This window comes from Triticum urartu, chromosome 6, assembly GCF_003073215.2.
Source record: "Triticum urartu cultivar G1812 chromosome 6, Tu2.1, whole genome shotgun sequence".
In the NCBI taxonomy this organism is placed as follows: domain Eukaryota; kingdom Viridiplantae; phylum Streptophyta; class Magnoliopsida; order Poales; family Poaceae; genus Triticum; species Triticum urartu.
Window position 1 is genome coordinate 143585111 of NC_053027.1, and position 10820 is coordinate 143595930.

The window sequence follows — 10820 nt, forward strand, 5'->3', positions numbered from 1 at the left end:
CTCGGTGCCGGACCGCCTGTATGCGGCGGTGGCCGGGATCGAGCAATTCTGCAATGTCGACACGATGGCGTTCGAGGACGCGTTGGGCCGGCTGAAGGCCTTCGACGAGAGGCTGCGTCGGGCGGGCAGGACAGAGGCAGCCATGGCGGCGATCAGTTGATGTTCACTGCTGCACAATGGCGGGCGCGGGAGCGGCAGCGAGGCGGAGCTCGGGACGACGACGACGACGGGGCGCGCAACGAGGCCTCGGGCTTCGGCGGCAACAGACGTGGTCGGTGCTACAAGTGTGGTGAGCGGGGTCACTTCAAACGTGACTGCCCGCAGTGGAAGAAGGCGCCGGCGGGCGGGCGAGCACTGCTGGTGGACGGCGACGTCGAGGACGCCGGGTTGCTCTGAGCCGCGACTTAGGGCGCGAGTGTTGGGTGCAATAAGCCGCGGCGTCGAACCTGACGCGGCTGGTGCATGTATGGGCGCGCACCGGACGCGTCGAGCGCGCCGGGTCCGCGGGGTGTGTGTGCGTAGGTGTGTGTGTGTGTGTGTGAGTGCGTGAGCCAGCACGTGTGTGCGCGGGGCCACACTGTGCTGTTAGCGAGCAATCAGGAGGGGTAGACTGTGTCGGGCGCGCTAGGAGCCCGTGGCGACCGCGTACGGGCGTGGTGCGTGGACGCGGCGAGAGCACGGAGGATGTGGGGAAGTGGGTGAGCGAGTGGGTGCAAGGCGATGCCTGGCAGGCCGGTGCTCGCGGGTATAAAACCCTGGTTCCCCCCTTAGCTTGTTGACACGGTCGAGTTCATGCTCGAGGAAAGAAAAAAATGTTCATGCGCTGAAAAAATCTCCGTGTCCACCACTGTTACGATCTTCTTCTGTTTTCTGATCGAGCCACGGCAGGAGAGAGTGAGCAGAGCGAGAGGGAGAGGAGAGCTAGGGCTAGGGAGTGGCGGTTCCAACAGAATTGTTGTCCTCTGCATTGAGTGATACACACATCAATTATATTGTAAAATATTTTTATAGTTCATTGCAAAAGATTTTGTTGCTAACTTGCCATTCAGATTGGGTAATGCTGCTCAGCAGAGTCCTGCTGTTTCCTTCGGAAAAAAAAATGCTGCTGGGGAAAACTAGGCGTGGAGTTATTGTCATGAGCTTTCTACGTACATAGGAGCAGCCTCGTTGTTCAATGAAAAAGAGTCCCCTTGTAGAAAAAACACCAACAACAGTAGTAGTACAAAGAAGACAAGAAAACGCAGACAGCATCGCCGATCACTCCCTCTAGCTAACACTCACTTCAATTTTCCCCGAGCAGCATCGTCCTGAGGATGACATCCCCCATGCCGTCGGCGACGGGGAAGAGGTGCCCGGCCGTGGGCAGCTCGTGGTAGCGCACCCATGGCAGCCTCTCCGCGATGTGCCGCGACAGGCTAACGGGCACGATGAGGTCCTCCGCGCCGTGCCACAGGTGCACATCCGCCTCGTCGCCCGGGAACGGGTTCTCCATCTCCAGCGGGCTCCAGCCCCACTTCCCGAACCCGACGGTCATGTCCCGGTGCAGGCTCTCGTGCTCCCCCTGCTGCCTCGCCTTGCTCTGTGCGCACACACAATAAAATGCAAACAACGGGTGAGTCATTGAGACAAATAGAGGTGCACACACTGTGACTCTCAGAGATGCAAACGGTGGGGTTGGTTCGCTGGTCTGTAAATATTACCGAGCAAGGTCGAGATGCGAACTTGGGGATCATGGCCATGTCTTCTGTGGAGAAGATGGCGGGGTTGAAGGAGATGACGCTGGAGGCCGGGAAGAGCTTCTGGGTGTTCCACCAGTAGGCGAGCCAGGGCGCGTGGTGCGCAACGCGGACGGCCCATTGGTCCTGAGGAGTCTGCTGGTACCACGCGTCCCACGACACGTTCGATGGGAAGCCCGACCACCAGTAGTTGCCCACGGGGCCGAGGATAGACACCCCAGCAAGCCTGTCAAGAAAATGTAGTTGTCACTAAGCTTGCAAATTAAGTACTCTGCAGCGGTGTTAAGTAGAGAAGAAGTGCGGCGGATGGTACCGGTGGGGGATGTGCTTGAGGCAGCTCCACATGATCTCGCCGCCCATGGAGAACCCGACGAGGTAGAACCTGGACCCGAGATGCAGGCTGTCAGCTAGCTCCGCGATGTCGAGGGCGATGCTCTTCTCGGTCCTCGCAGGATGCGGGTCACTCTCGCCGTATCCAGGTCGATCGAAGGACAGAATGTAGATCCCGAGCTCCTGCGCCAGCTCCTGCATGTCACAGTTTCCAGCAACAGTCCACTATGATTAATTTTTTTTCCCTGTGTACACATTTCAGGTTCAACTGATGATTGTCACGTACGGGTGATACTCGCAGGGCATCGTATCTGCATGAGTCGAATCCATGGACGAAGATGATCTTATGGTTGGCTTGTTCCTTCGGGACACCGGACTCATGGTAAGCCAAGTGCCTGCCGTCACTGAGCCTGATCCTTGTCCCGGTCACCGGAGGGCCGTCCGGGGATCCGCAGATTTTTGGAGGCGGAGCCTGAAGCTGACGGTACAGAACCGCAAGCAGGAACATGAATGCAAGACGGGGAAGCCTTTTGGCTATACCTATGAGAGGAAAATATCATTTTGTTAGACTCTAGAAATCATTTCAGATGCAGAATGCCACAAACACGCGAGGAAATAGACACGCATCTGGTTCAATATACAGAATTGTGATAATCATGTCTACAATATACAGAAAAAACCACAAAGAATTATATGTAGCGATTATATTAAGGCGAGTTAATTTCTCTATTTTTTAGAAAAAAAGGTTGAGTATAATAAAATGAACATGAAGTGAGCTGTGTAGAGTCGAATCTCCTATACAACAACCGTGCTTTAAAAAATAATATACATAAGATCTTATTGTAAAATTTTAAAATATCATCAAAATATTCAATAGTGTAGAGGTTACATATGAATATGAAAACTAAAAATGTTCATGTCCGTCAAAATAATGTTCGTACATTCAAAAAATGGTCATCTCATATATAATCTTTTTGTATGTATTGAATTGTTTTTAAATATGAGATCACATTTTTCGAATGTACGAACATTATTTTGTTTATACTCCAAAAAATACATCCTATCACCCACATGTCTCATATACTATCACGTGGTAGTATATATACTACTTTGTCAATCTAAATATGTTCATATACTATATCTGAGATATTTCAAAGCAAGCTATACGAAAAAATTACATGTGAGTCCATAGTTTTTTTATATAAAAAAACTTTATATTTGTATGTATAAAACAATACACTAAAAAAGTAGTACGCACTACCTAAAAAATGGGATATATACTACCCAAGTATTCCTATATACTACATATATTGTATGTACATACTCTTGGTTTTGACAGATACTACATACAACATAGAAAACTCACGTGAGGGCAACTACCACTGGTGGTAAGAAACATTTGAAAAGTTCTTCATGTGTGTTCTAATATATGTTCATAAGATTTTTTTAAATTTATTTACATATTTTCCCCTATGAAAGAGGAGAAAAATGAAAGTGAAAAACAAAAAACGAACATCAAACCAAAAGGAATAAAAGAAACAAAGAAGGCAGAAAAGGAAAAGGAGAAAAAAAAGAAGAAAAAAGAGAAAATTTGGCTGATCTTAGAGCACAAGCGCTCCAGGTGGCAATCTGGCCATAGTGGGAGTAATTTAACTAGTAACATAACGCACCCTAAGATAAATTTGCTTGTGGCAAGTAATTAATGAGAAGAGTGGTGTTTGTGGTAAAAATAATATGTTACTGTAGCATAATGCATCCAAAAAAGTGTACATCTAAGCAAATAAAGGGCCTGAATATTGCGAGGCGTTCTGAATTGCCTGTAAAAGACATAGGAATGCCTTTAAATGTCATGTTACTGTATCCCCCGCTAGCCCTCCTCTCCTTGGCCCACGCGTCATGTGTATTCGACATGTATAATAGGGCCGTTTGCAGGAAAGCCTGCCCAATGAAATCTGTCTATCTATCTATTCTAATTTCTAATCTAATCTAATCCAACTTAGATACTAATCTAAGCCCATTAGTGAGTCGCAGTGATATTCGAAACAGGGGACATGTTTCCTATTATAAGTTGGTCCAACTTTCATTCGTTAAGCGGTATGGGACTAAACTGGTTGAAGTCCGCGGACGAGCAGGACTTAAACACAATATACACCACGGAATCGACTGTATGCTAAAAGCCATGCAACTCATGCATCGGCCATCGCTGGCTCGGTAATCACATTACCTACGCATCGCCGGCGGCCGGTAAGCACATCAATCAGCTACGCATCGCTAAGACGGCGACGGGAACTAGAGTTTGAGCCACGCTCGTCAGTGCATTTCTCATATATGGCCGCATGCAGCTGCTCGTCGCCTACTCTCGCCGTCGAGTCCCTTTTGCGCGGCGGACAGTCCTGCAGCCAACCGTGAAAGCATGCGCCACAGCAGCTCGGCAATACAACCAGCTTGCATCTGCTCGCCCAATCTGCCGCACCGACTCTGTACGCGTGGCCGGCGTTGAGGCGATTTGAAGAAAACGCCTCGATAGGGTATTGATCAGGAGGCATTTTTCAGAAATGCCTCGAAATCTAGCTGGAGGCATTTTCAGAAACGCCTCAGTTTGTCTGTTTTGTAGCAATTTCAGAAGATGCCCTGAAAGCTTCGTCAATCGGAGGCATTTTTCAGATACGCCTTCTTATATACAGTTTTGGAGGCACTTATAGAAACGCCGTCATCAAAATGCCTCCTATTGTCAGCCGTGTTGTAGTGATAGGTCACAATCCACTATAAAGGTAATAAAATAGACCGATAACATATGCATGTTGATAGTCGAGTTACTTCTCACTATGGCCAACCTTATAGGAATCTACTGTAGACTCAGCTTGACCATAATACCTCCCATAGTGGGATATTATAGAGTAGTTTCATGCAACCATATGCAATGGCAATTAGGCATATCGATGACATGTCATAATACTAGGTGAGAAAGAGAAGGTAGTAATATCACATTATTACACCATTTCTAATAAATAGTTGTTATTATGAGGCATACAAAGTAGGAGTAATAAATTGAGTCATCTAAAATATCAATCTACGATACTATGTACTACTCACTCCGTCCGGTGAAGAGTGTACATCTAGAAATTTTAGGACAAATTATGAAGTTAAGTAAAAAATGCATTGAAAATGTGCAAGTCACCGTCTCTCTTCTATTTAATCACCCAACCCCCAATGAGCTAAGTGCATGTAGAAATTAAGAAGACCATGTGTGTATTGCTATTGGTCTTGAGTACTTTAAAGTGCATTGCAAAGATGGAAGCACACTCTTTTATGAACAAATTTTGAAGCTAGATGTACATTCTTTACCGGACGAAGGGAGTATGAAGTTAGCATCATATAGTAGCATTATATGCATGACATTTGCTATATAGATCGTGGTCGTTGACGTCTTCTAGTCTATATCAACGAGTTCCGGACCATTGCTGCTCCAAGCACCAGTGTTTAATCAACATTGATTCGCTGAGATGGAGGTTCGGTGGCGGCAACAAGCTTTGCTCACAACACGTTATTGATGGATGCAGGAGGAAGAAGACTTCGGCACTTCCAAATTTTTTGATGTATCTTTAAATTTTCTATATGCATGTTTTTTAAGCATTTGTGCACTTAATATATGACCTTTGGCCTTTTCGAAAAAAGAACTTATGACCAGGAGTTCTTAGAATCACTATAATCTTGGAAGGCCTCGACCAAATAGCCTTTTATGGGTGAGTATCGATCCAATAGTTTTTTCACATAAGTCGGGCCTAGAATAAAAACGGGCCACATGCCTGCCGGAAATCAGATAGACAGACGGTTCATTTCCGTCACAACAACATAGGTTTTAGGAACTCCCTATATGAATCCCTGTGCGTTAAGTTGTTGGCCACTCGCGTAGGGCGTCGCCAAGTGGGCCAGCCCAGCAGCAAGGCCTTGTAGTGACTACACCGTAGCGATTTGATTTTTTCTATTATTTTATTAAAATATTAATATATTTTGAAAATTGGTAAAATATTACGAAATTTTCAAAAAATATATTTTCAAAAACGTTTTTGGAAATTCTGAACAAATTTTGAATTTCCAAATAAATTTTCAAACTCTAAAACATTTTTTGAAATTTCTTGAACAACTTTTCAAAATCCTGCATAATTTTCGAAAACAATAAAATTTACCAATTTTTAACAGAATTTGAAAATCCCAAAACATTTCTGAACAAATTTGATTTTTTGGAACTTTTTTTGAAAAAATAATAAACCTGAAAAATGAAAGACTAATAATAATAAAAGTAAAACCTGAAAAAACAGTTTTTCTTTCAAAATGAAAGATTCTAGAATGTTCCTAAAGCCATTAGTAAATCAAATAGCCAGTTACACTAAGTTGCTAAAATGGGCTGACCCGTCCAGAGTGCTGCCCTGTGCAAAAGGCACCTATTTGACACATTCCTAGGTTTTGTGGAGATTCTCAAGAAAAGAACATAGCCCTTTTGTTGATTTGGGAACACTTTGAAAAAGCTCCTTACATTATTTTTTATAGATATAGAAAGCTTAGAAAATGTTTTTTTTTCAGAAACACCGGGAAATAGCTAGCTGATATGAACACCTGGATATATACAATATGTTTAGGACGGGTGGAATATTTATAGTGTCCGTTTTATTAGAGAATTTTTATATAATTAATACTTGAATATGACAACTAAATAATACTTGGATATATAACTACGGAAAATATACAGAGAGAACTTTTCCTCATTTCTCACTGTGCACGTCGTCTTCCGACGTCCTCCCGACCATATGATCAGAGAATCAACTGCATGGGCAGCTAATTGTACGAAGTTTAGGATAACGAGAACAACAAGATAAAAGAATGTTCTACGCACTAAACTGCCTGCCTGATTCACAATCCATTTTCACCATTTACTTAGAAACCACTTGGATATGTATTGACAAACTTCTTTTTTTACTCTAAAATTGCCACTACACAGTAAATGAAGTTGTCATTGTATTCGTGTCAAAGTTGCCACTGGGTTGTTATTAAAATTATCATGTTGCAGTTTTGACACTGATACAATGACAACATACCCCCTCCACATAATTTAATCATGCTCTAACCATTGATTCGTCCATAGTCTTGTTGATTCCTTGTGCAAACAGGATTGTAATGACCAAGGTTAATTAATGGAGCTTCAGTTTTGCAAAAAGTCTTGTTGTGCATACAATAAAAGCATGATTAGAGCATGATTAATAATATAGCTAGTTGTATGAACATGTCATGTCATCAAGAGTTAGCTTATTAATTGGTCATACAATAAAGCAGGCTATAATATTGGCTATAAGCTCACATCTTTTTTCACTTTCTCTTTAATATCTCTTTTCTCTCATTAAATACTTTTGCCTAGAAGCATGCATAAAGCATGACTCTTGCATGAGAGCCCATTTTTTCATTTTTTTCCTTATCTCTCTTCTTCACATAGGCAAAAGTGCCATGTAAGCGGGCTTATAGCCCACTATTATACTTGCTCTTAATAATATAGCGAGCTGCTAGCTATATGGTCTTGCAACATTATCTATAGACAAGCTTATAGCCGGCAAGTTCAATAGTTACATATAAATATGTACTATTTTTTTGATACATGGCCCATCTCATTCTCTCGCAACATGCCTAGGAGCGCGTGCTGCAATGTAATCAGTAGCTCGTTTCCCTTCTCTCTTCTTCAACTCATCAAAAATATAGTACTATTTAAAAAGGTTTAGAACCCACCTACGTCATTCTATTGTACTTGCTCTAGCAGGTTTATAGCCCTCTTACATGGCAATTTTGCTTATGTGAAGAAAAGAGACATAAAAAAGTAAGAGAAGTGGCAAGAGCCTAGCTATATGCGTGCTTCTAGACAGATGCAATATAATGTGAAGAAAGAGATTGGAAGAAACTGAGAAAAAATAATCTTATATCTAACCTTGTTGTATGAATGAATATATGTGTTTCCTGTATGACATCATTTTACAGTCAGCAGTTGGCTATATTATTAACCATGCTCTAAGAGCAACTCCAAAGGGCCGACCCATTTCGTCCGCCTGCGTCCGTTTTGGTCGGCGCGGACAAAAGTGGCGGCCCAACGCGCCGAGCCAAACCCAAATCACGTCGGCGTCGCGTCCGCGCCGACGCATTTACGGCCCAAATTTGCGCCCCAAATGCGTTGGCACGGACGCCGAACGGACGCTTCGCGCGCCTTCTCGCTATCCACCGCGTCCTCATATGGCAGCCGTCCAACTACCCGCTGCCCACGCAGTCAGCTTAATTTATAACGACGGGCCCACGCGTCAGTGACGGCGCTCGTCCTTTTTTAAGTCGACCGTGCGGCGGGGTCGTCCTCATCCATACTCGCCGTCCACATCTGCCCACCTTTGCTCCCTCGTCGCCGGCAAACCCTAGCCACCACAACCACAGCGAGATGGGCCTCTTCTCCGGTGCCAGCGGCAGCAAGGCCAAGGGCAAGTCCCCTGCCACCCCTTTCCCCTCCGAGTTCCTCCCACCTCCGCCGGCGCCTCGCCGGCAGAGGCAGAGCGTCAGCGTGCCAGTGCACCAGGCAGAGTGGCACTGGCAGAACCGCCGGCCTCTGCCGTATCCGAACGTGACGCTGCCGCACGACTGGCATCTGGATCCAGATAGGATCCCAGTGCCGGCGGCGCCGCGGACGGCTCGTGCTCACGCGGAGGAGGTGCGGCGCCGGCGGGCGCTGCTGACACCTGACACCGGAGCAGCGCCTCGACAAGGCCTACGCAGCCGACTCGCCCAACTGGCCAAGGTGGTTCGCCTTCGAGCACGAGGAGGCGAGGCGATGGGGCATGCGCGAGGAGGCGAAGCGGCGGGGCGTCGCGGCGAGTACGAGGAGATGCTCGAGCGCGACCTCGAGGAGGAGTAGCGCGAGGCCGAGGAGGAGGCGCGCCAGGCCGGGCTGCACAGGCGGCCGCACCCCCCCTCCCCCCGCCCCGGCACTGCCTGCGCCGGCACAACCCGACATGGCGGCGCTCTGGAACACGGCGTTCGCCTGGGTCGGGCCGGTGCCGACGCTCATCGACCTCACGGACCCCGAGGACGACAACGACGACGCCTAGGGCAACACGCCGCCTCGTAGTTTAGGCTGTTTTTTTAAATGCAAATATGTGGACGCGTGGACTCTCGCCGGCCTTCGTGGCCGGCTTTAATGTTTAATTAATATTGTTTCTCTTTTTTTTAAATATGCATGCATTCATTTTTTTGACGCCGTTAAAATAGGTATCGGCCAGCGTTGGGCGCAGGCGCCGACCCAAATGCCGAAGCGGGCATCTGTGTCCGTCTGACCGATCCAAACGAACAAAAAACGGATAAAATCGCCGTCCGTTTGGGTCGGCCCGTTGGAGTTGCTCTAATCCACACAAAGAAAACATTCATGGTCCGAATGCACCCGCGTGGCATCCGTGTCTTGTGAAGTTACTCCGACAAGTGTATTTCGTGCCTGACGCAAATCACGCAAGATTTGAGAGTACGCAAAGCATCGAGATCGTCGCCATGAGTCAACAAAAGGACAACTTGGCTACAGTCTAAAGAAAGCATGGGCGCCGGTAATCCGGCATTACACCGCGTGCAGGCAGACAAATCGTCTTCATCAGCGGAGCTCCGTTAGGGCATATACAATGGTGCTATCTTAAGAGTGCCACGTAGGATAAATGATGAGGTGGAGAAGAGAGAACTCATAAGAGAAGGCTTATCTTTTCTTATTTAAGATAAAACAAGAGATGATCTCTTAGCATAATATGTCTCACCATATTTTTAGGAATTGCTAATTATTGAAGATAAGATTAAGAGATGACCCATTATAAACATTTTTCTTTATCATCTCTAAATTACATGCAAAACTTAAGATAAAACTATCTTATCAACCATTATACATACCCTTAGTAATAATACCCCCATGTCTCCTGTCTCTCGGAGGGTCGATCTCGAGGCGCGAACGGCAGGAAGTAGGAACACAGCAAAGAACCACGCGGTGTGGCAACTGGCAAGGGCCTCTTCTACAGCCAAGTGCAACATCGACAAGAAGCAAACAAGTAAACAAGCGAAAGAATCGGGAATGGCGTCGCGACCGTGGTACTCAGGCGTCAAATTTATGAGAAGGAAAACCGATCACCACACGCAGGACCGTCACGAACTCACGATCCAGACGCGAGCGAGAGAAGAGAGGAGGCGGCACATACCGGAGCCGCCGGGAGCGGCCGGAGGCGGCGGGGCTTGCGTGCCGTTGCCGTTGGCGGAGGTGGACGACGGCTTCTCGCCTGGCCCTGCCATGGCCGGATCAGGCGCGCCAAGTGCGCGCAGGTGGAGCAGAGCGAATCAGCTAGCACGATGACGGCTGGGCGCTGGATCGGATGTGTGCAGCTGATGCACGAGAGCGGCGTGCGTGCTATTATATAGAGCTGTGTCGAAGTCGCCCTTAGCCGCCGGCATGGGCGCGTGGCTGATGTCCCGTTGGCGCGCAAGTCACACGTGCCGCTGTCTTCGACCGGTGTTCTTTTTTCCCCTTCTGACGGTGGTGATTCGCCCTCGATGGACCAATTCGCAGCCAGGCTCCTACGGGTCGACGCCGTGGAACGGTGAAAAGTGCGACGTGCATGTTGAAGTACTACTTGGACAGGACCGGTTCACGGGATTAGCATCAGCCGCGCCCGCGTGTTCAACGGCCAGCCATGCCCGGCGGACACGTCC

At 47.0% G+C, this 10820-nt stretch overlaps 1 protein-coding gene across 1 annotated transcript; it reads right to left on the reverse strand.

Annotated features, from left to right (window-relative positions):
* Positions 1-987: 987 nt before the first annotated feature.
* LOC125517382 lies at positions 988-10505 on the reverse strand. Its single transcript, XM_048682576.1, has 5 exons — positions 10313-10505; positions 2353-2606; positions 2050-2261; positions 1701-1962; positions 988-1579 (listed from the first exon to the last, which is right to left on the reverse strand). Exons 1-5 carry the CDS (start codon positions 10401-10403, stop codon positions 1283-1285), a joined length of 1116 nt encoding a protein of 371 aa, XP_048538533.1. The 5' UTR covers positions 10404-10505; the 3' UTR covers positions 988-1282.
* Between the last annotated feature and the right edge of the window lie 315 nt (positions 10506-10820).